At 50.3% G+C, this 25499-nt stretch overlaps 1 protein-coding gene across 4 annotated transcripts in view; it reads right to left on the bottom strand.

Moving 5' to 3' along the window:
* Positions 1-10275: 10275 nt before the first annotated feature.
* ARHGAP8 (Rho GTPase activating protein 8) overlaps positions 10276-25499 on the bottom strand; it is a 66064-nt gene continuing 50840 nt past the window's right edge. For all 4 annotated transcript variants that reach the window (XM_072742155.1, XM_072742156.1, XM_072742154.1 and 1 more), the window contains exons 9-13: positions 20132-20205; positions 18105-18182; positions 17332-17460; positions 13483-13586; positions 10276-10866 (exon numbers count right to left, since the gene is read on the bottom strand). In XM_072742155.1, coding sequence (XP_072598256.1) covers positions 10552-10866; positions 13483-13586; positions 17332-17460; positions 18105-18182; positions 20132-20205 — 700 coding nt within the window. In that variant the 3' untranslated portion in view covers positions 10276-10551. The remainder of the gene's footprint in view (positions 10867-13482; positions 13587-17331; positions 17461-18104; positions 18183-20131; positions 20206-25499) is intronic.

Raw genomic sequence — 25499 nt, forward strand, 5'->3', positions numbered from 1 at the left:
ACTGCTGGGGATTTACCCCAAAGATACAGATGCAGTGAAACGGGGGGACACCTGCACCCTGATGTTTATAGCAGCAATGTCCACAATAGCCAAACTGTGGAAGGAGCCTCGGTGTCCATCGAAAGATGAATGGATAAAGAAGATGTGGTTTATGTATACAATGGAATATTCCTCAGCCATTAGAAACGACAAATACCCACCATTTGCTTCAATGTGGATGGACCTGGAGGGTATTATGCTGAGTGAAGTCAGTCAATCGGAGAAGGACACACATTATATAGTCTCATTCATTTGGGGAATATGAAAAATAGTGAAAGGGAATGAAGGGGAAGGGAGAAAAAAATGAGTGGGAAATATCAGAAAGGGAAACAGAACATGAGAGGCTCCTAACTCTGGAAAATGAACTAGGGGTGGTGGAAGGGGAGGAGGGCGGGGGGTGGGGGTGAATGGGTGATGGGCACTGAGGGGGGCACTTGACGGGATGAGCACTGGGTGTTATTCTATATGTTGGCAAATTGAACACCGATAAATTTATTATTAAATAATAATAATAAAAATACTAAATGATTATTAAATTCTGTCAAGAATTATTAAATTCTGTCTCCTTTATTCTGTAAATATATTGAGTTATATTAATCTTCAAATGTTAAGCCAACCTTGAATTCCTGAAGTAAATTCTACTTGCTCATTGTGCAGTATCCTTTCATATTGTTTTACTGGATATGCTAATATTTGCTAAGTATTTTTGTATTTGTTTATGAGGGATATGGATCCACAGATATTTGTCTTTGCAATGTCTTCATCAAATTATGGTATTAAACAAGTTGGAAAGTACTATTTTTTGAAAGAGCGTCTTTAAATTTGTTAGAATTCACCAGTGAAAACATCTGGGCCAGGAGTTTTATTTGTGGGAAGATTTTTTTTGTAATTAAAAATTTTCAATGTATTTAATATACAATGCCATTCAGATTCCATATTCCATTTTTTGTCAGTTTCAGTTAAGTTGAATTATTCAAGGAATCTGTCATCTCATCTATATTGAATTTTTGGCATGAAACTGTTCATAATATTTTTACTTATATTACTAGCTGCAGACTCCAAGTGATAATTGCCTTTCATCATTAATTTGGGGTTTCATTTATTTTAATATGCCTAGCAAAGGGTTCTTGAATTTTTATTTATCTTTTCAACATGCTAACTTTTTGGCTTTGTTAATTTTCTCTATTTTTTTACTTTCTTGTTTTTTATTTCTGTTATTATTTCATCCTTTCTACTGATTGGGTTATTTTGATATACATGTATATCAGATTGGCTCAGTAGGGTAAGGACCCCACCCCTGGAAATCAGCTGTGACTAAAGTTGGGGTCAAATACACACACAGTGTACAATATACACAGTGTATATTGTATACTGTGTGTGTGCGTATTGTATACTGTGTGTGTGTATGGTTTTCTTAAGTTAGAATATTAGTTATTAATTCTAGACTGTTCTTTTTTTTTTTTTTTTAATTTTTTTTTTAATTTTTTTTTATTTATTTATGATAGTCACAGAGAGAGAGAGGCAGAGACACAGGCGGAGGGAGAAGCAGGCTCCATGCACCGGGAGCCTGATGTGGGATTCGATCCCGGGTCTCCAGGATCGCGCCCCGGGCCAAAGGCAGGCGCCAAACCGCTGCGCCACCCAGGGATCCCCGACTGTTCTTTATTTTCTATTATAAGTATTTAGATTTTCCTCCAAATACTATTTTGTTTCCCAAATGTTGATATTTTGCATTAGTCTTCAGTTCAGATTATCTTCTCACTTCCGTTATGATTTTTTTCTTTGACACGCGAATTGTTTTGAAGTGTGGCTCCTTTTTCTATCTTTTAAACCAAATTTTCACATATTTAGTTTTTTTCTAGATATTATTTTTATTACTAACTTGATTGACCCCATTGTAGTAGTCCCATGATTTCAATTCTTTGGAATTTACTGGAACTTATTTTATTTTATTTATTTTTTAAGATTTTACTTATTTATTCATGAGAGACAGACAGAGAGAGAGAGAGAGAGAGAGAGAGAGATGGTACTCCAGGTACCACGCCCTGGGCCAAAAGCAGGCGCCAAACCGCTGAGCCACCCAGGTGTCTCTGGAATTTATTTTATGTTCCAGATTCTGGTCTATATTGGTGATCATATCATGGGCATATGAGAGGAATGTGTATTCTGTTCTTGGGTGTAGTACTGTATAAGTATCATTTAGGTCAAGGTGATAGGTAGCATTATTCAGATTATCTATTACTTTATAACTTTTTGTTGAGCTGGCTTTTCAGTTGCTGAGATAGGGTGCCAAAATCTCCAACTATGAATATGGAAATGCCTGTTTATCCCTTAAGTCTGTTGTGGGTTTTCTTCCTCCATGTACCTAAAGTTCTATTATTAGATGCATTTCCATTTGTGATAGCTCTGTCTTCTAAATAAAATGACCATTTTGTCATTATAGAAAGGTCATCTAGATCTAGTAATACCTTTTTGAAGTCTGTTTTAGGTGGGTAGGGGGTTGGGTGAAATCAGGGATGGGGATTTAAAGCACACATTTATCATGATGGGCACTGGGTGATGTACAGATTGTTGAGTCACTATATTGTACACCTGAAACTAAAATGATATCATATGTTAACTATACTGGAGTTGAAATTAAAACTTCCTGAAAAAATGAAAAATAAAAGTAAACCAGGTTGGGGATCCCTGGGTGGCTCAGCAGTTTAGCACCTGCCTTTAGCCCAGGGCATGACCCTAGGGTCCTGGAATCGAGTCCCACATTGGGCTCCCTGCATGGAGCCTGCTTCTCCCTCTGCCTGTCTCTGCCTCTCTCTCTCTCTCTTTCTGTGTCTCTCATGAATAAATAAATAAAACCTTAAAAAAAAAAAGTAAACCAACTTAAGTTCCTGGAAAGAATTAAGTCTATTTTGTATATTATTCATATAGATTCCCTGGACTTTTGATGCTCACTGTGGGTATATGTCTTTGCTTCTGCTTCTGTTAGTTTTCAACCCATCTCAATAAAGTGCACACAGTTATGTCTTGCTTTCATATCCATTTTGACAATATATGTTTTGCCTCTTACTTGTAAAGTTTAGTACATTAACATTAGAAGATAATCATTGACATGGTTGGATTTACATTTACCACTTTATTTATTTTTTGTCTGTTTGTCCTGTTTTTTTTTTTTTTTTTTCTTTTCACATAAACTTTCTTGCCTTATTTTGGATTTTTGAAATATTTTTTTGGAATTCACTTGCAACTTATCTATTTTTAAAGCTCTTTTTGTATCATTCTTTAGTAGTTGTTCTAGGGATCATAATGTTCATTCATATCTTTTTAGTTTATTTGGGATGACTCCTGTCGTACTCAACCTAAAAGGTAGAAACCCTGACCCCATGCATCCTCCTCTGTTGAACCTAATACTAAAGCTGTTGTATGAAAAAATAAATAAAAATAAAAATAAAAAAATAAAAAAATAAAGCTGTTGTATGTATTACATCTACCTATAAAACTAATAAGACAATTTTATAACTTCTGCCTTAAACAGCCCTGTTCATTTCTTTAAAATTAAGAGAGGAAAGTACTCCTTTATACAGCCCAGGTAGTTACCGTTGCCAGTGATCTTCATCATTTCCAAAATATTCACGTTTCAATCTGTTCTCACTTCTTACTGCCTTGAAGAATTTCCTTTGGCATTTTTTCTGTAGTGCAGGTCTGCCAATGAAATAAACTCCTTAGGGGCACCTGGGGGGCTCAGTCGGTCAAGCGTCTGCCTTCGGCTCAGGTCATGATCTCAGGGTCCTGGGATCGAGCCCTGCATCAGGCTCCCTGCTCAGTGGGGAGTCTGCTTCTCTCTCTCCCTCTCCCACTCCTCCAGCTTGTGCTCTCTCTCTTGCTCATGCTCTTGCTCTCTCTTTCTCAAAATCTTAAAAAAAAAAGCTCCCTAGTTTTCTTTTATCTAAAAAAAGTTTTGATTTAACCTGCAGTCTTAAATATTTTTGGCTGGTAGAGAATTCTGGTTTTGACCCTTTCCCCCTCCTTTGGCAATTTAATGTTCCTTTATTGTACTGAAACAAGATATTGTTCCACTGTCTTCTGGCCTTCATAGTCTCAGCTTGTAAGTCAGCAAGTCTCAACTGCTGGTTTTCCGTGTCATTTTTCTCTGGATGCTCTCAAGATTTCCTCTTTATCTTGGTTTTCAGAAGGTCCATTACAGTGTGCCTGTGTGTAGTTTTCTTTGTATTTTATCCAGCTTGGGGTCCACTGAGATGACTAAATCTGACAATTTATGTCTCTCACCAAACTGGAAATATCCTTAGTCATTAAATGTTTTGTATGCCCTATTCTCTCTTCTCCAAAACTCCAATTACATGTATGTAAAATATTCTGATAGTGTCCCACAGGTCTTTGAGGCTCTGTTCATTTTGTTTCAATCTTTTTACTCTTTATTTCTTTTTTATTTAAGTAATCTCTACACGCAATGTGGGGCTCAAAATCACAATCCCCAAATCAAGAGTCACATGCTCTAGAGACTGAGCCAGCCAGGTGCTCCCATTTTGCTTTTTATTTTAGAGATTGGGTCATTTCTATTAGGCTACCTTCAAGGTCACTGATTTGCTTCTGTCATCTTCATTCTTCTATTAAACACAACCAGTTTTTATTCTGCTTTTTGGGGTTTTCTCTCGCCCCCATAATTTCAGATATTATATTTGGTTTTCTAGAATTCCTCCTTTGTTTCCTATGATTTCTATGCTTACTTTTCACTGAGATTTCCTATCTTTGCATTTATGTAAGCCTATTTTCCCTTATATACTTGAAGATGTGTATAATAGCTACTTTAACATCCTTTACATTGATTTCTTTTTTTATTTATTAAATTTTATTTATTTATTTGACAGAGAGAGAAAGAGAGAGTGAAAGAGCACTGATGGGGGCCAGGGGAAGGGGCAGAGGGAAAAGGACAAGTAGACTCTTTACAGAGCAGGGAGCCTGACACAGGGCTCGATCCCAGGGATCATGACCAGAGCTGAAGGCAGACACTTCACCAACTGAGCCACCCCAGCACCCCAACATCCTTTGTCATTTTAAGGTTGGTGTCCGCTGATCATTTTCGAGTAGGTTGTGTGTTTTCCTGGTTCTTCATATCATTTTTCATTGTATGCTGGACATTGCTAATATGTTGTAGAGGCTTTGGGTTCTGCTGGAATCAAGCTGCAGACTGTACCTACTGGTAGCTCAAACCTCAGGTTGAGTCGGCTGCCCATTGCTGATGTGTGCCCCACCATGCAGGCGTGGCTCGGAGATTGGGCAAAACTTTGAGCAGAGTTTATGCACAGAATTTAGGCTCTCCCAAGCTGGCTTTCTCCCCTGTGGAATTCCCTACCCGCTTTCTAGCAACTGTGCTTGTCCCAAACTCTGTCTTCCATTCTTCAAGCCAAAAAGACTGTCAATTTCTATTAGGGATATAGCCACTCTAACAGAAGGGCCAACATCAGCCTGGCTCAGCTGAAAAGCTACATGATGGAAGCTCATCCTGTGCCATTCACTTTTCCAAGTGTGGACTTCCCTCCAGAATTTGTCCTTGCTCATTCTTCACTGCCTTCAAGTCATTGCTGATATTTTAAATTTAGTTTTGCTCTTTTGTATTTTGTCCAGAGCTCATAATGCTGTCTGAGGAAAGGTCAAGTCCTGTAGGTGCTATTCAGCCAGACTGGAAACAGAACACTTACGTACATGAAACATGACAAATAATTAAAGACCCCTTTGTTCTTCTCCTCTCTGAAGAATATGGTATGTCTCTTACCTATTCACTTTTTATGTGAATATGTCTTCTATGTATATTGTTCAAAAAGTATAATACTGGGGAACACAGCTGGCTCCATTGGTGGAGCATGTGACTCTTGATCTTGGGGGTCATGAGTTTGAGCCCAATGATGGGTGTAGAGATAACTTAAAAATAAAATCTTTTTTTAAAAAGCGTGATACTGGGGCACCTGGGTGGCTCAGGGGTTGAGCATCTGCCTTTGGCTCAGGTCATGATCCCAGGATCCAGGGATTGAGTCCTGCATTTGGCTCCCTGTGAGGAGCCTGATTCTCCCTCTGTGTCTTTGCCTCTCTCTCTCTGTGTCTCTCATGAATAAATAAAATCTTTTTTTAAAAAAGTGTGATACTGTACAATTCATGAACTACATATAGGATGCAGGACTTTTAGAACTTTACATAAGCCAAAACACATGGTATTTACCACCCTCTGATTTTTCTTTTCCCCTCTCTCTTTTTTTAAACATTTATTTATTTATTTATTTATTTAAGAGAGAGAGAGAGAGAGAGAGAGGCAGAGACACAGGCAGAGGGAGAAGCAGGCTCCCTGCAGGATCCTGATGTAGGACTCGATCCCAGGACCTTGGGATCATGCCCAGAGCAAAAGGCAGACACTCAACCGCTGAGCCATCCAAGCATCCCATTTTTCCCCCTCTCAATGTACTATTTGGAGATCCACCCATGCTGAGACCTGCAGTTCACTTCGTTCATTTTTACTATTCAATCACATGGATGTAATCCCTTTATGTGCCATTTCTTCAACTGATGGGGACTCAGGCTGCATCTAATTATCTGCTCTGACAAGAACACTGCAGGGATGCTCTTGTACCTACCCCTTCGGTTATTTACCTAGACACACAATTGCTGGATCAGCTTTACCTTCGCTCAGCTTGCTAAATTGCTCTCCCAAGTGACCGGACCAATTTATATCTCTACTGTCAGTACATAAAAGTGCCCATTCCTCAAAATATTAACAGTGGTTATCTATGGGCAGTAAAATTTCAAGTGATTTTCACCTTCTCTTTCGACACATTTTGTCATTGAATTTTTTTTTCCCCTTTCTGATCAGTTGTTCTTACAACACAACAGCAGACTTCCTGTTATCAAACCAACAGCGGAACCTGCCCTTCCTCTCGCACCCTCTCCAGGTCAGGGAAGGCTGCTGCCATCAGCTGCCTGCATATCTCAAGTGAGAAAGCCGGTGGGAGCCCAGGACTCTCTCCTCCGTCTCCTCCCTGCACGTGCCTGTGTCCTGTGCACCCTGCTTCAACTCTAAATGCAGTTACTTGTGCATTTCTTTGCTTATTTACTCCCCAACTATTCTGCAGGCCCCCTGGGGGCAGGTGGTGCATCCTCCTCCTCTGTGTATCTATGAGACCAGTGCCGCCAGGTGCAAAGCAGATACTCAAGAGCATGCAGGGGATTGCAGAGTGGACACAGCCTTCCACACTCCACAAACGAGAAAAAGCTTGGAGAACTTAGCCCGCTCACACACCCACAGTGGGGGAGGGGGACAGAGTTCCAAGCTGAACCCCCTGACTTTGAACTCCCTGCACTGGCCAAAATGGCCCAAGCCATGCAGCTGTGACTCTGAGCCAGCAGCAGCAGTGAGGTGCCCGGTCCCTGCTCCTGGCCCCCTGGTGACGGCAGCCTGGCTTTCTTCAGGGCAGACCGACCACTTGCTTTGCCACCGGCTTTTATGTTCTGGCCGGGATTCAATAATTCATCGTGGATATCAGCTCCAAGTTCTGGGCAGCCGGCCCAATCTCTGGAGTCACTTAAAATCTCTGTCGTTTCTGCAAAAGTGAATGTTTGAACAATTTACGGCACGCATCTTGTCACCAGGGACGCCCTGGAGTCCTCGTTTCCACATCATGTTTCATTGTTTTAAGCTGAAACGCACCACGCGCGCTTGCAACACATTACCACCATGGTTGCTTTCGTCTGCTGTGGAAATTATGGGGAAAGTGGGCTTCGATACAAGGCAGGGTGACCAGGCCACGCCGTGCTGGAGCTGGGATTCCACGATCATCCTCCATGAAAGGGAGACTGTTATCAAAGCAGCCGCAGGAACGCGCCTTGGGGCCACCTCTTGGAGTCAGGAAATTTGAGACATACATTTCACAGACGTGGGTCACACCGTAAACCCTTCTGCATAATGCACAAGATGTGATTTAATGTTGTTGTTAATTCTGCTGTTCATAGCGGTGCGCTCTTGAGGGACCCATCATTTTTATTTCTTTTTTTTTTCCTGGCAACAAAACTCTGAGGCTTTTCTGGGGTTGTGCTGAACTGTGGGAGCACAGACCCCTTCCCAAGGGCACGGGAACAGATAGCAAGCAGCTTCTCTGGGCGCCGTGGCCAGTCTCAGCTCTCTGCCTGGCTCCGGCAGGTCAGAGCTGGAGGGCTGGGTTCGAAAAACAGAAGAAGGAAGGAAAAAACTAAAAGAACAAGCTTTGGTGGCAAAAGAGGGAACAAATGAAACCATGGTCACCTTCCAAGCTGCGCATGAGGACCGTTCTGGCCTGGTTTAGCCGAGGGCGCGTGAAGGAGCTGAAGATCTGGTGCATGGGGAGGGTGGGGAGCGAGTGAGAACCACCTCATCTGCAGCAGGGACCCGGCAGAGGGAGACACCTGCCAGCCTGTGGCCCCGCATCGTTGGTCTGCTGTCCTCCGGCCTCCGACCACAAGCAACCTGACGCACAGAGCCCTCCTCTCCAGGGAAGATGGTTCAGTGAGCGGCAGGGACCCCCTTGCAGCAGCCTGCAACCCAGCGCCACCTCCTGTGCTCGGCGGACTTTAACGGGATCCATGTCCTTACGAACTGGATGGACGGCCAGGACCCAGGGACGCTGCGCTCCAACCCTGACTCAGGATGGAATCCGTGCCAGCGAATGGCTCAGAGAAAGGAGCAGGGCACTGTCCCACTCTTGGGTCCAACAGATCCGCAGCGGCAGGTGCCAGCGTCCACTGACACATGCTGGGAGGTGGCCCCAAGGTCACACGTCCCCTTCTTTAGAGACAGAGAAGATAAGCAGAGCAGAGGACTGCACACCTGCGGGTCAGGGCGTGGAATTAATACCGTGAAGGTGAGAAGAAAGGGCACCTGCTCGCTCCAAGTCCCAGAGTGGAGCCCTGGGCGACCCCAGGACCCAAACGGGCACCTGGTGGGGCTCAGCACCCCATCCCAGGCCTGCACAGGCTGATGGGAAACCTGCAGCAGACATTTATTCTTTGCTCCCCTCTCCTCTGCGCAGCAAGAGCTTGGGGTGCTTGGCACACAACTAATACTCGGTGGAGGGGGGCAGGATGCCTGTCACCATTCAGTCTGGAGCTATGTGTCCCCTCACCCCCACATCCATACGTGGAGCTCTAAACCCCAGTGTGGCTGTAAGTGGAGAAGGAGCCCTTGTGGAAGTAATTAAGGTTAAATGAGGTCCCAGGAGCGGGCTTCGAGCCAGCAGGATCTGTGTCCCCATGGGAAGAGACTCCAAGGGCTGGCTCCTTCTCCATCTCTCCCCGTCCCGCTGTGCGAGGACACCGTGAGAAGGTGGCCGTGTGCAAGCCAGGAAGAGGGATTTCATCCGGTGCTGGGCCTGGCGCTTCCGGACTCCAGCGCATAAGAGATAAACGTCTATCGTTTAAGCCCCCAGCTTGTGGTATTTGTTGTGACGGCCCAAGCAGACTGACATGTCTGGGGCGCTCTGGGGTGCCAGCCCCCTGTCACCCTGGCCCCGGGTGGGGCACACCGCACAGGCCCCAGCCAGTTAGTGCAGACCTGGCCACTGCGATGGTCGCGGTGGGCACGCGAGCCGAGCCTGTCCATCGGGGTGAATCTGGGGGCTCCGTGCTACGAATGTGGAACGCCTTTCTCCTCTGTACCTAAGCTGCAAACACAGGGTGCATCTCCCCATGTGGAGGGCTCAGGCTGCCTGAGCCCCAAATCTCTACTCTGCCCATGGCCAACCCCGAGCCCTCCCACTGTGACCTCGGCCTTGGACCTGACACTGGTTCTGGCCAATGGGGACGAGCGTGGAGGCCACCAGCCAAAGCCTGCAAACTGCACGCACCTGTCTTGGTGCCCCCGCACGCATGCGGTGCGCCCCGCTTGGCCTACTGGCCACATGCACGCCCACCGGGGAGCCACGTCCCCACAGCTGACCTGCAGCCAGCCCGACACGCATGCGAGCCCGGAGGAGAGCAGGAGAGACGCTGCCCTGGCTGCCCCGCCAGACGATGGTGGACAGCTGAGGCTCACAGCTGCCGCTTTACCACACGGCGGGACAGCCGCAGGAGATGCCAGATGCAGGTACCCCACCGACAAGCTCCCACCTCCGGCTCAGCCATGCTGGACTGTGATTCTAGACACATCATCTCATCTCAGCCCACAGCCCAAGAACGACGCAGAAGGGCCAGAGCCTGGCTGCTCACTACAAGGCTCGCCAGGAGTTTTTTTATTTTTTAAACATTTTTAAAAAGATTTATTTATTTATGAGACCCAGAGAGGCAGAGACCCAGGCAGAGGGAGAAGCAGGCTCCCTGTGGGGAGCCCGATGCGGGACTCGATCCCAGGACCCCAGGGTCACGCCCTGAGCCGAAGGCAGACGCTCAACCCCTGAGCCACCCGGGCGTCCCTCGCCAGGAGTTGAATGGTGAGTTTACGAAGCACGAGGAGCACACGGAGCCCTCAACGCGACATTTCCAGCACTAGCGGAGGGTCCTGGCCGCCATCGGGGGCCGCGGGGGGCGAGACGGGGCCCGCGGGGTGTCTGTCTCCCCTGTGGCCTCTCGCCAAGGGGCCGCCCAGCTCACCTGCCCCGGGTTGTTGGTGCGGGGCTCCCCGCGGGCCTCTGGGGTGCTGAAGACCTTCCCGTAGTACTCGATCAGCAGCTCAGTGAACAGGTTCAGAGGCACGAGGGCGCTCAGGGAGGACGCCCCCTGGGACGGCCAGATTAAATTCAGCCCGAAGACACACGCCAAGTTGGAGCTGTTCATCTTGTTAAAAATGCTCTCCCGGGACACCTGGAGGACACACCCAAGACCCGGGGAGTGACTGTGGGCTCTGTGCTCTGGCCTTGTGCAGCCACCTCGCTGCCCTGGGACTCAGGTTCCCTGTCTGCAAAAGGAAGGACTCAGTCTTGATGCTCCGAGGGACCCTCTGGCTCTGACCACCCGTGAGCTCCTTCTGGGATCTCCTCAGCACCCCCGTCTTCTCTTCCACTCCAGAGGACTGGGGAGGTCCCCTCAGGGTGAGGGAGTGCAAGCTTGGTGTTTGGTGTCACCCAGCCAAACCACGTCCCTGGTAGTTACACTTAGTGTTTTTTAAAAAAGATTTTATTTATTTATTCATGAGAGATGCAGAGAGAGGCAGATACACAGGCAGAGGGAGAAGCAGGCTCCCTGTGGGGAGCCGATGTGGGACTCGATCCCAGGACCCCGGGATCACGCCCTGAGCCGAAGGCAAATGCTCAGCGCCTGAGCCACCCAGGCGTCCCTCTGATATCTACGCTTTGGCTGATGAGCTGGACATAGTCAAGACTGACTAGCACACGGGGGTCACTGGAGGACTGGGGGTGCTGGTAGGGGGAGCTGACCTTACAGCACTTACAACCCCAAGCAGCAGGATACATCACCCATTTTACAGATGAAGAAACTGAGGCCCAGAAGGTGGCAGGGGGGCTACCTGGCCCAATCTCTTGCTTGCCTCCAGGGTCCTGGGGACCTCCAAGAATCAGAAGAAGGACAATGCAGAGCCTCGGGGGCCATGGGAGAGCACAGGACCCGGGGGAGCACAGGTGCACAGCCTGGTGACCTCCTGGGGATCTGGTGAGGATGCCCACACTGCCCAAGCCCTGCCTCCGTGACACAGGCAGCCCCCAAGCCCCTGCAGGAGCCAATGCTGTGCAGGGCCAAGCCCCGTGGACGTGTTAACGTCAGTGCCCTGGAGGAGGACAGAGAACAAACCCATCTCCAGCTCATGACAAAGAAGTAGAAAAATGATTAGGATAACTTCGTTTTCAGCTTCTGAGAAACAATATGAAGTGATAAAGAGGGAGAACGAAATAGTTTTTTTCTTTTAAAGCCATGTTTACTCCCAACGTGGGGCTCAAACTCATGTCCCCAAGATGAAGAGTCTCCTGCTCTACCGACTGAGCCACCCGGGTGCCCCCGAAATAGTTTATTTTTAAAACTAAGAGGTGGTGGGAACACCCAGGTGGCTCAGCGGTTGAGCGTCTGCCTTCAGCTCAGGGCGTGATCCCGGGGTCCCGGGATCGAGTCCCACATCGGGCTCCCTGCAGGGAGCCTGCTTCTCCCTCTGCCTCTGTCTCTTTCTCTCTCTGTCTCTTGTGAATAAATAAAATCTTTAAGAAACAAAATACACACATACACACAAATCTAAGAGGTGGGGTTTGACAGGCTCCAACATGTGACACTGGCTGTGCCTGGGGGGTCCCCTCCACTCCCCTGGTCATCACATCCCCAGGCCACCTGCCATGGAGCAGGGCTCCCACACAAGCCCCGAAGACCCTGGGCTGGTCCCTGCTGCGGTGTCGCCACACCGTGGGGAGTAAGAAGCTCTGGCCTGTGCCCCGCGGTTGGGAGCCCCAAGGCCCAGCACTGCCTCGTTCACACCTGCACCCGACACTGCCTATGAAGGGCCCGGAGAGGTGAGGTGTTCCAGGAAGAGTCACGCGACAGGATGGTGGGTCTGGGAGCAAGATGGGGGCCCATTTGGATCTGGTGACCTCGCAGACCACTGCTCCCTGCCCGGACTGGGGAGCGAAGCCTGGACCCAGAGCCAGGACAGGTGTTTCTCTCACTGTTCATTTTTATGCTGTGCAGGGGGCTGAATGGCAGCCCCACAAAACAGGGGTCTCCCTGGGACCTGTGGGCGTGGCCTTACGTGGACAAAGGGTCCTTGCCGGTGGAATTAAGGGTCTCAAAGTGAGATCATCCTGGACTATCCAGGACTCAGCCTAAATGCAATGACGGGCACTCTTATAGGAGAAAGCGCAAGGAGGCTGGCCACACGGAGGGGACAAGGCCACATGGAAACCGAGGCAGGAGTGAGGCGGCGACAAGCCAAGGGACGCGGGGGCCACCGGGAGTGGGAATGGGCAGGACAGACCCTCCCCTAGGGCCTCAGTGGGAGCACGGCCCCATCCACACCTTGACTGGCCTTCTGGCCTCCAGGAGCGCGACGATAGATTTCTACTGTTTGAAGCCGCTGCCCAGTCCGTGGCCCTGGGTTACGGCCACCCCAGGACACTCATGGCCTCTCACAGGAAAGGCCCACTCGGGCTGCTCACACCCGTGTTGCAACCGGTGCCCTGGCCTGGGGACACAGCCGCCTCCCCTCCACCGACGGGCCATGCAGATGACGATGCAGGAGCAGGGGACCCCCCACCCAGCAGGTCTTATCAGTAAGTGGGGGCAGCCACGTGTGGGGCCAGCAGGGGAGACACAATGGACCCTGCCTGGCAAAGTCAGGCCTGGAAGTCCTCTGGGCTGAGAGGGAGCCCCGAGCCCCTGGGCTGCATGGGCACCACGTGCGGGAGGGTCCCCCTGGGCCAGGCACAGAGTTTGGGCCTCCCCCTCCGTCCACCCCCCACCCCGGGGCCTGCTTTGTCCACTCACCTCATGCAGGAAGCCCATGAGGTAGCTGAGGACGGTGTAGTTGTGTTCTGGAAGGCTCTGCAGGATCTGCCGGCAGCGCGTCACCCGCAGGCTGCTCTCCACACCTACAGCGGCACAGGGCTCTCCCTGAGTCCTTCCCGAGGGGACAGCACGGGCGCAGAGAGGAGGACAGCCCCGAGGACGGACTGTCCCGAGGTTGGGCCTGGAGCCCTCGCTCACTTCCCGGCCCCGTGGCTGTTCCCTGCTGAGCCCTCCGTCCCGAGACCTCCGGTCCCTTCTTCACACCACCTCGTGCACCTGCTACCTACCAGAAAGCCCGCAGAGCGAGTCACTCACGCTACGCTCGGGAATGGCCTAGACCACAGTCGGCAAACTACAGCCTGTGGCCCAGTGGCCCACTTTTGTCAAGAAAGCCCCAGAGCCACACCCACTCATCTGTAAGTCCCCGGTGGCTACCGATGCGGGACAGAGCTGAGTGGTGGCGACACAGACTGACCCACAGAGCTGAAAGATGGGCTCATGGCTCTTTACAGAAAGGCCTTAACCTGTGAGCGATTTCCTACAGCTTAGGGGCCCACACCCACTGGGGGCCTGGGGGAGCGGCCCAGACTCAGACGCACCCCCGCCCCCACTCTCCCCGTAACTAAAGCCTCCACTCAGCTCCATAAACCATAAAAAGTCAAAGTGAGGGCAGCTCAGGTGGCTCAGCAGTTTAGCGCCGCCTTCAGCCCAGGGCGTGACCCTGGAGACCCGGGATCGAGTCCCACGTCGGGCTCCCTGAATGGAGCCTGCTTGTCCCTCTGCCTGTGTCTCTGCCTCTCTGTGTGTGTCTCATAAATAAATAAATAAAATCTTTAAACAAAACAAAACAAAACAGTCAAAGCGACGCACATCCACAACGATTCACAGGGTGCTCACCATGCTCCGGCTGCAGACATGCGTGCACACACGTGCACACACGCACTCCCCACTCCTCCAACACACTAACCTCCCCCAGCTAAGCCCTGAACACTGGGTGCTTTCCAAACACAGTCCCCGCTGCAAGCACAAACTTCCCCACTCTGCACGCCCTCGTTAGCCTTTTAATAAAAGCTATTCTTTAAAAAAAATTAAAAATTTTTAAAAAGCCATTCTTTTCACGAACTCAAGCTGCCATAGGTAATGCCAGGGTAAAAGGAGTTCTCGTGAAATAATATTTCCCAAGAAACCAACGAGCTCGGAGGACACCGTCGTGTGGCCTGGACCTCAGGCTCCTGACCTCAACCTCACGTTCCCAAGAATTGTGGTCCCTCCAGCTCCCACTACGGTCCCCTGGAGAAAGAGCACTCAGGGGCGAGTGAGAGGGAGCAGCCTGCTGACTGTCCCCAGTGTCCAGCGGTGCCATGAGCCATGCCACTCACTTTATTCACATGTAACCCTCCAAGCAGCCCCGCTTTTGGAAAGTGAGCTCAGAGAGGTTAAGTGACGCGCCCAACGTCACATGGCTAATGCCTGGTGAGGCCCAGACCTGGCTCAGCGCTGAGCCACACTCTTAACCTCCTTGCAGCACAAGAGACGGTCGTCCTGGCTGCGACTTCCTTGTGCCCTGGACACTGCAGGCCCCTGGGGAGCCCATTCCTCCCGAGCGTACCCCCGAAGGCCTCGCTTTCACATCACTTCAAGGAAAAACCCACCCCACCCGAGTAGGGCTGCCAGATGAAACAGAGCACACCTAGTTAAATGTTCATTTCAAATAAATGGCTAATATTACTTATATTTAAGAAAAAATAGTCCTTGTTTATGGGAGAATCAAGTTGAGGTGAGCATCCTGTATTTTTTATTGCTGAATCTGGCAACCCTGCGCCCGTCACCACGCTGCCGGGCCGAGTGAGACCACGGGGTCTTCGGCTTCTGGAAGCATTTCGGTTTCTCCACAAACGGAACTTCGGGACCATCTGAGTCATGACATTAGCAGGTGGCAACACAAAACTGGAACTGCCCCGAATGTTTACCCAGAGTGTAACACGGTTGATGGAATCTTACACAAGCATTAAAGAGATGAGTAGATACGCACACGAGGAGGGAAGGAGGAGAAGATGAGTAATGTCAGAAAACACTGAGAAAGCCAGGCTCGAAGAGTGTGCGAGAGGAGAGGAGCATCCCTGGCCGAGGGGCGAGCGCACATGGAGCTGCTGCGGGTGGCCACCACCGTGGGACCACAGGGGTCGGCAGGGACTCCCGTCCCATTACACAGCCTTTGCCCTGTTGGTGTTTGGGATGGTTTGTTCTTTTACACTATGCGCTTGTGTTATTTCCATCATAGTATAATTCTTAAAAATTCTCAACATCAGCCTCCAGCCCGGCCCCACTCCCTGGTGCAAAGGGGCCACCGGTCGAGCTTCACCCCTCACAGACTTCAGACTTGATCTTTCTGTGGCCAGATCTGTACCCACGGGCCGTGCCTCGATCCCCTTAGCTCGGCGTTCCACGGCAAAAATCCGGACCATCTGCATCACCTGGGAATGGGCTTAGAAATGCAGATTCTTGGGCCACTACCTGGACCTGCTGCATCTGAAACCCCGGGGTGGGACCCCGCGACCCATGTTTTCACACGCCCTCTGGGGGGCCTGGGGGAGCCCGAGAACCTTGTGGCACTGCCAAGCCTCCACCTCTGCTCGCTGTCCTGCCCGGCCCGCCTTTCCCCTGCTTCCCTTCCTGTGAACGCCGACGCCCACCTGGAGACATGCTGCCCCCGTGTGAATCCCCTACACTTGGCTCAACTACGCGCCTGTCCCTGCAGCTAGCCCGGTGCTCCTGACGAGCAGGGCCCGCGTGGTCACCGCCCTCCTGTCCACGAGTGCCCAGCACGGGACCTGGCACAAGGTAGTCACGGCCAGGACGACCATCTCCTGTGCCGCAAGGAGGTTAAGGGCGTGGCTCAGCGCTGAGCAGATCTGCGTCCAGGTCTGGGCCTCACCAGGCATTAGCTGTGTGACTTTGTCACTTAACCTCTCTGAGCTCACTTTCCCCATCTGCATAAAAGTGGGGCTGCCTTGAGGATTAAATGTGCATAAAGTGCGTGGCTCGGCTCAACGGCACCAGTGAGCTCTGGGGACAGCCAGCAGGTGCCCGTGTCAAAGATGAACAGATGTGGGAGGAGGCCGGTGTGGCCTGTGCCACGCTCCCACTGTGCCGAGATGGCTGGCACTTTACAGGAAGAATGAGGGCACAGGGAGGGACACGGGGGAGACGGGCAGTGTCAGGGCAGGGGGTTAGGGAGCGTGACCGGGCCCTCTGGGTGTGTTGATGGGAGAAACACACTCACAGGAGGGGGCAGGGGTGCAGGCTGGGGTGAGGCCCTTACCCTCCCAGGACGCTGGGATCTCCCCTCATCTCAGGGACGGCTCTGGGGTCCCCACGACAGTCCTGAGGGAGGAGGACTCCATCCATCCCCAAGGGCGGAGGCAGGGTTTCTGAGTGCAAGCTGTCTCCGGTAACTGTTCTGAGAAGGCGTGAGGGCGTCTACCCACACCTGGGGGCCTTGGGCGGCACAGCCAAGTCTCCTACCCCCATCCCTTTCTAGATGCAGAAGCAAAGGTGCTGGACGGGGGAGCTCCTCCAGAGCATCTGGGAGGGCAGGGAGGCAGCGCCCTGACTAGGGCGGTGTGCCCCAAATCCAGACGCCCCCTGCCACCCCGCCCTCCCAGCCCAGCTGCACCTGACAACCCTGCCCCCTCCTCACGGGCAGCGGAGGCCCGGCCTGGCCGTGGTCACTGTGGTCCACGGGGTCAGGTCCCAACAGGAGGATGCCGGGCCGCCCCCGCGCCCCCCAGACTGGCCCTGGGCTGGCTCTCCAGGGCAGGCACCTACTGGTGATCTCGAGAATCTGCTCATAGGCCTTGAAGGTCAGCAGTGGTTGGGGCAGCTCTCGCAGAAAGGTCTTCAGGATCACAGCAGGGAGGTGGATGTCCCCGTAGTCGTCAAAGTTCACGGGCTTCCCTGGATACAGAGCGAGGTCTGAGTTTACGGGGCTGGGGATTCCGCTTCACGGTGGCGCACAGGGCTTTAGAATCCTTGACATCCGCTGGCCTCGGGGATGCTGCCACCGTGCCCTCCTCCGCTGTCCAGGTCTGGGGCACGCCACTGACCCCCACTGTGTGGTTTGGTCCCAGCCGGGAGGCGGGTGCCCAGCACCCAGGACAGAGGAGGGCCAGCCCGCAGGACCCCGTGACGGGCCTGTCACCGGATGGGACAAGGCATGACTAAGGAAGGATGAGGGCATGCGGGGGCCCACGGGAGCCTCCCTGGTGGCGGCTGAGAAAGCGGTGCCAAGCCCGCCGGAGGGGTCGCCCAACAGACACCCCTTGGAACGGTCCGCACGTTCCAAGCCACCGTCCAGGCAGCAGGAGCCGAAAAGCCCTAAAGGCTTTTGTATGACTTTACCTAAAAGCAAAATCCCAGGAGCCGGGACTTGGGGTTCCCCTGGGCAGCTGCCCAGGCCCTGGGCTCTTCTGGGGGTGGGGGAGCTACGCTACCTCGGCATCTGGGACTCTGCGGCCCTGTGGGCTCTGCGGGCCCTGCAGGGCTGCACAGGCCGCCGCGTGGGAGGCTCAGCGCGGAGGGTCTCCGGGGGGCAGGCTCACCTTGATTGTACAGCCGCTGAATCTCGCGGATGGTGTGGACACTGGCCGACCTCCGGAACAAGCCTTCGGCGTGGAGTCCTACAGAGAGAGAGCCTCCAGGCGTCTCACAGGTTCCAGCACATCGAGCTTCTAGAATGTTCCGACCTCCTACCCAGGCATCACCCCCCGGTGGCTGGCGGGGAATGCTCTCCAGCCTGGTTCATTCCCTCTCACCCCCACCTTCCACGATCTTCACCTTTATTTATTCCTCAAACCACCATATTCCCCATCCCCACCCGACGGCCTACTTCTATGGCCCCCAGGAAGGGAGAACCTGGTCAGATGGACCCGGGGTCCAGCCCAACTCTGTCCGTCCAACTCCTGTGTGAGCTTGGCGAAAGCACACAGCCTCTCTGAGCCCGGCCGCCCTGTCTGCAGAGCCCCTGCCTCTGAGGGCTGCAGGAAGGACCAACGGGCGAGGTTTGGCACGCGTGTGGCATCCGAAGGCCTCCGCGGGGGCTGCTTCCCCTCATTCCTACAGCTGTACCCTCCCGCTGACCCATCTGCTATGGCAGCCACTGGCTGCACAGGGTGATTGGAATGCACATTTCATTAGTAACAATTAAATAAAATAAAAAATCCAGTCACCCAGTGTAGGAGACACACAGGAAGTGCTCGACTGCGCTACTGCCACCTGCCGCTAGAGGTTACCATTATGGACTCTGCAAACACAGAACCTCCCAAGTCTTATGGGACAGCACTGGGCTCCCCACCCCCCACAATCTCTTCTCGAATCTGAAGCCCAGTGAACTATTCAAGGTACACACCCAACTCTGATCGGCCTGTGCACAGAGCCATTCCGTCTTCGCAGGTTAACTTCCCGTAGGGACTTACACGGACCTGCACGGTCCGGCCTCCCCAGTCCCCTGCCTCCAGTCTGCCCCGTGCTCCCTACTACTCCTGGCCCTTGCATGCGCTGGTCCCTCTCTCTCTATCTCTCTTTTTTTCTTTTTTCTGAGACACTGCAGTAAACGTTCCAAGGTGGTTCCCAAATCCCTGGACCCTGTGGGACAGACACTTTCTTCCAGGTATTCATTCAAACACTAATCCATATGCCGCAGTCAAGGGACTTGGCAGACAGAATGCAGGTCCAAGGCAGCTGACCTTACCACATGGAGATTATCTTGGGTGGGCCTGACCTAATCAGGCAAGCTTTTTAAAAAGGGACCAGGTTGGGACACCTGGGTGGCTCAGTGGTTGAGCATCTGCCTATGGCTCATAGCATGATCCCGGGGTCCTGGGATTGAGTCCCACATCGGGCTCCCCACAGGGTTCCTTCTTCTCCCTCTGCCTGTGTCTCTGCCTCTCTCTGTGTCTCTCATGAATAAATAAATACAATCTTTAAAAAAGAGAACATGCAATTCCAGGGACATGCCAGGTAACAGAGCCCCAGGGACCCCAGCCATGGTGGCTCCCGCTTCTCATCTGATGCACCCCCCCCACCCCCACTCTGCAGCACCTGCTCCTGCAGTGGCCGCCCCTCCCTGGTAGCCTGTCCCACCCAGAGAACTATACTCCTTCTCCCAGGGTGAAAGCAGCCTCCACACCTCCATGATTTCCCTGTGGGTCTGAGCTCTGGCCTCAGGAGTTTGGAGGAGTCACAGGGCTCACCCCCTCTGGTCACTGAGCACACCCACCCCCACGGGCAATTGCATCTGCAAACCAAGATATCATGCACCTCCTTTTTGGAGGGCTTTACATGTATTGTGTCATTCAGGCCCCACAGCAACCCCATCAATTGGCTACTGTTACTAACCCCACTGGACAGATGAGGAATCAGAGGCCCAGAGAAGATAAGTAACTACCCAAGGTCACACAGCTAGTACACAGTGAAGCCAGGATTCAAAGCTAGCAATCCATGTGCCTGAGCCCATCCCTGCACTGGGCTCCAGCCCCTCCAATTCCCTGGTCTGCAGGGTGCTCAGGATGTGAGATGGGCTCCTCAGGCCAGACCCTCATGTCCCTGGCTCAAGTCAGCTCTCACTCACCTTTCTCTCTTAGGTACGTCACTGTGAATCTCAGGACAGGGGGGATGAGTTCACCTTGATTTTTGTCCTTGAGGCTGAGGGAAAAGAGAAGGAGGCAACAGTGTTTACCTGGGCAGGACGGGAGATTCTGGTACTCTCCACACTGATGCAAAAACACAAGCTGAGTTGTGAGGGATATGGAGGACAAAAGAGGGAGGGGAATTCCAGGCAGAGGGGAATGCACAAGGGAGGCCCAGAAGCATGAGATTTGGTCAGACTGTTGGTTCTCTACTTGTCCTATCAATCCTTTAGAGAAGGGCACTGAAGTCTCCTCACAGATCTATGCATCCATTTATTCCTCAGTTCTACTAGATTTTCCTTTGTGTATTTTAAAGCTCTGTTACTAGCACACAGTTTTTTAAATTATGTCTTACTATTATGAAATGTCTCTCTTTGTCCCTGGCTTATTCCTTGTTCTGAAGTCTATCTTGCTTAATATTAATACAGCCATTCCAGCTTTCTTTTGGTTGGTGGCTGCATGGCATATCTTTCTCCATCCTTTTACCTTTTTAAAAAAGATTTATTTATTTATTTTGGCAAGAGAGGGTGAGCATGTGAAAAGTGGGGAGGGACAGAGGGAGAGAGAAACCCAAGCAGTCTCTGCAATGAGTGGGAAGCCCGACATGGGGCTCAATCTCACAAACCTGAGATCAGACCTGAGCTGAAACCAAGAGTCTAACACCCAACTGACTGCACCATCCAGGTGCCCCTCCTTTTACTTTTAATTTGCAGTCTTTTAACATTTTATATATATATATTTTTAAGATTTTACTCATTTATTTGAGAGTATGTGCACAATTGAGGGGAGGGGCAGAGGGACGAGCATACTCCCCGGTGAGCAGGGAGCCCAATGCAGGGCATGATCCCAGGACCCTGAGATCATGACCTGAGCCAAAGTCAGATGCTGAACAGACTGAGCCACCCAGGCACCCCTCATTTTATATTTAAACATCAGGAAGATCTTCCTTTTCAAAAACAAAATCCAAACCGAGAATCTCTCTTAACTGGAGTGTTTATGCCACTTACATTTAGTGTAATTATCAATATGGCGTGGTTTAAGTCTACCATCTTGCTATTTGTTTTTTATTAATTTCCCCTCTTTCCTTGATCTTGTTTTGCTGATTATTTTTTAGAATTCCATTTTATCTCCTTATTAATATATTAGTTGTGTCTCTTTATTTGTAGTGGGCCTAGTTTTACAATACACAGTCTATTCCTAAAATATTACACTACTTGACTTACAATGTAAGAATGTTACCACCGTAAAGCTCCACTCCTCAACCACATCTTTGTGTTAATGTCCCAATGTACAGTACTCCGACATGTTATTCATCTTCTATTTACTCATATATTTACGTTTCTAAAACTCTTCATCCCTTTGTAGGATCTAAATTTCCATTTGGCATTAAATCTCTTCTGTCTGACACACTTCTTACAGTGTAAAAGTGTAGCATTTCTTACAGTGTAGAAGTGCCGGAAATAAACCCTCTCAACTTCAGTTTATCTGAGAAAGTTTTTACTGTGCATTTCATTTTTGAAAGGTTTTTACTGGGTATGTCATCTTAGTTCAGAAAAATAAAATTTTGGGGATCCCTGGGTGGCTCAGTGGTTTAGCGCCTGCCTTCGGCCCAGGGCATGATCCTGGAGTCCCGGGATCCCTACATGGAGCCTGCTTCTCCCTCTGCCTACATCTCTGTCTCTCATCTCTCTCTCATGAATAAATAAAATCTTTTAAAAAATTTTAAAGATAAGAACTTTTTAAAAAAATTTTTATTTATTTATGATAGTCACAGAGAGAGAGAGAGAGAGAGAGAGAGGCAGAGACACAGGCAGATGGAGAAGCAGGCTCCATGCACCAGGAGCCCGACATGGGATTCGATCCCGGGTCTCCAGGATCATGCCCTGGGCCAAAGGCAGGTGCTAAACCGCTGCGCCACCCAGGGATCCCAAACTTTTAAAATTTGAAAAATATATTGCTCCACTGCCATCTGACTTGCATCTCTGTAAGAGAAATCGGCTGTCACTCTTTGCTCTTCTATGTCTAGTGTCTTTTTTTTCCTCTACTTTTAAGATTTTCTGTCATGGGTTTTAAGCAATTTGATTATGATGTGCCTTGGTGTCATTTTCTTCATGTTTCTTATGCTTGTGGTTCAGTGAGCTCCTAGAACCTGTGGGTTTATAGTTTTTATCAAAATTTTTTAAAGATTTATTTATTTATTTATGATAGAGAGAGAGAGAGAGAGAGAGAGAGAAAGAAAGAGAGGCAGAGACACAGGAGGAGGGAGTGGCAGGCTCCATGCAGGGATCCTGATGCGGGACTTGATCCTGGGACTCCAGGATCATGCCCTGGACCAAAGGCAGGCGCTAAACCGCTGAGCCACCCAGGGATCCCCTAGTTTTTATCAAATGTAGAAAAAAACGTTTTTCAAATATTTGTTGTCTTCATTCTGGAACTCCAATTATATATACCCTACGCTATAATATTAATTTTTAAAGACTGTTGGAATATTCTAATTTATGTTTTAATTCATTATGTAATAATATCACAGTCTATTTTATAAGTTAAACATATGACTATGAAATAGAAATGGTACAACAAAACTAAACATAGGTCAGGAACATGAATTTTCCCAGCAGCAGGTGCCCAAAGGAACACATGTTCCTTGCAGGGCCCAAAGCGGAGGCAGGGAAGGTGATGGGAACAGCATTGGCTCGTGGTGTGTGTTCTCTGCCATAGGTTGGTCTTTTTTTTTTTTTTTTTAATGTTTCATTTTGAATTATTTGTATGGCTTGACTGGGCCGAGGGATACCCAGCTATTTGGTTAAATATTATTGTGGGAGTGTCTATGAGGGTACTTTTGGATGGGATTAACATTTGAATCAGTGGACTGAGTAATAAAGCAGATTGCCCTCCCTAAGCAAGTGACCCTTCCTCCAATCTGTTTAAGCCTGGATAGAACAAAAGGCCAAGTAAGGGAGAATTAAGTCTCTCTGCCTCTCTGAACTGGGACATTAGTTCTCCCCTGCCGTTGCGCTCTGACTCAGACTGGAACAACCCCATTGGTTCTCCTGGGTCTCCAGCTTACCAACTGCAGACATTGGGACTTCTCAGCCTCTGTAACCACACGAGCCAATCCCTTATAATAAATATCCTACTGGTTCTGTTTCTCTAGAGAACCTACACTAATATACTGGGTCTGTTTCTACTGATCAGTTTTCTCCTAGTTACAGAACATGTTTTCCCGCTTCCACCTTATACTTTTTCTTTGGAAACTTTATATTGTTGGCTGCTAGATTTTTTTTTTTTATTTCTCTGAATGGAGATGAACGTTGTTCTGTCTTGCTTTAAATCATCTGGGATACTTTCAAGGACTGCTTTTAATTTTGCAAGGGAGGCTCTAGAGCAGTGGTCAGCCTAGGACTAATGTAACCCTACTACTAAGGTGGGAACTCCACCCAATGCCTTCGGTACTGAAGATCTTACTTTAGCTGGGAGAACAAGTATCGTCCCCAGCCCTGTGCAAGCTCTGAATAGTTTGGGGGCCTACTACCCTCCAGTGGTGCTTTGAATTTCCTTTCATATAGAAATCGTTTAAACACTCAGCCAAAGACTAGAGGGGATCTTCTGCAGATGTCCAGAACTCTCCATGCAGCTCCCTCCTCTCTAGAACTCTGTCCCACAACGTCACCCACCTACGGCCCCCCCAAACTCAGAACTCTGTTCCCTCATGTCTACAAAAGCACTGACTGGCCTCTCTCTGCTCTGCGGCCTGGAAAAGCTCTCCAGGCAGTGGCTGGAGGAACCCCAGGGCTCGTCCCCCTGGGGGCTCTTCTCTCAGGGATCACAATCCCATGCTGCATGCTGTTCAATGGCTGAAAATCTTCTAGTTTCAGGTAGGGCAGTTAATTTGTTCTGGGACTCAATCGTGGCAAGAAGCAGAAGTCATCCATTTATCATTGCAGGGTTGCTGGAGGCAGAGGGGTGGCCTCAGGCCTGGCTACAATCCGTGGTACCCTTCAAGCTTCCCTGGCCCTCATTCTGCTCCCTTGGGGTCTCTGCTTACTTGGTCTCCCAAGTAAGACCCTTGGGGTAATGGGGACAGGAATGGGGCAGGTATAGTTACCCCTCCGATTCTAACACACAAACTTGGACCTCTCCTTCTTTCCTTGGTTCCCCCAAGAACAGCCCAAAGCTCAGCAACCCCCCACTCTTTGGGAAAGAGTAGTCACCTTGCAAATATTCAGCATTACTCCTTGCTATGCGCTTGCACATCCATAGTTTCATTGGATTCCAACAGGGAATGGGTGGATGAGACAGGCTGTCATCCCCCCTGCCTCACAGATAATGAACACGGAGCCTAGTGAGGGGAGACTGCCTGCACCCCATGGCTGGGTGCACAGTCCATTATCTCTCTGTGACTCCTAGAGACTCATGTATGTAGTAACAGCACTGCTGTTACCAAAATGCCTGTTAAAATGTAGCCACTGGCATATGTTTTTGTTATAATGGAACACAAGGCTGGAAGTAAGCCAATAACCAAATGATGGAAAACTCCAGCAAGGGTCGAAGGTATACTAGTTGGTCTTCCTGGCCTCACTAGACCTACACTTGATGCAAAAATTTTGACTGGAACAACCTCAGGATGTTTCCTTCCTCTTTGGCACTGACTTCCCCGATGCTCAGCGAGCTCTGAGGCTCCAGGTCCCCTGGTGGCCTTGAGGACACTGGTCCAGGCCCCTCCTGCCAGCACCAGCTCTCCTTCCTCCAGCTAAAGGCATCCATGCTTCCATGTCACGCACTGACTAGATCCGGGTCCTGGAGCTGCAGGGGGTGTTCGGGTCGGGGACTCTTTCCTCACCATCACCCTCCCACCTTGTGGGTGAGCCTGGAGGGATCCCCAGAGGGAAGGCCCTGAGCACGTGAGAGGGTGTCCTCCAGGAGGTGAGGGAGGGCCTGACCAGGAGGTGTGCACTTCCCTCGGGAGCCCCTATGTTCCAGGGCAAGGGGGCCCAGCTCTGGTATGTGGTGGCGACTCATGGCATCAGGCTCTAAGACATATATGACATTTCTGGAACGGAAGTCAACAGTATGTGCCCCAAACCTTAAAAATGGCCATATTCTCTGATTCTGGAAATCCATCTATTCCTAGGAATTCATCCCAAGGAAATGATTCCAGATGTGTGTGCAAGGCCTGAGTCAGCCTCAATCTCTTCAAATCCGGCGTCCAACACAGGATGTGAGACACAGTAACAGTGGCTACTTGGGGGCGGATGAGAAGAGCAGATTTCTGTGCTATTTATTCCTGACACAGAACGCTGGCTGGGCACC

Source organism: Vulpes vulpes, chromosome 16 (assembly GCF_048418805.1).
Source record: "Vulpes vulpes isolate BD-2025 chromosome 16, VulVul3, whole genome shotgun sequence".
NCBI lineage: Eukaryota > Metazoa > Chordata > Mammalia > Carnivora > Canidae > Vulpes > Vulpes vulpes.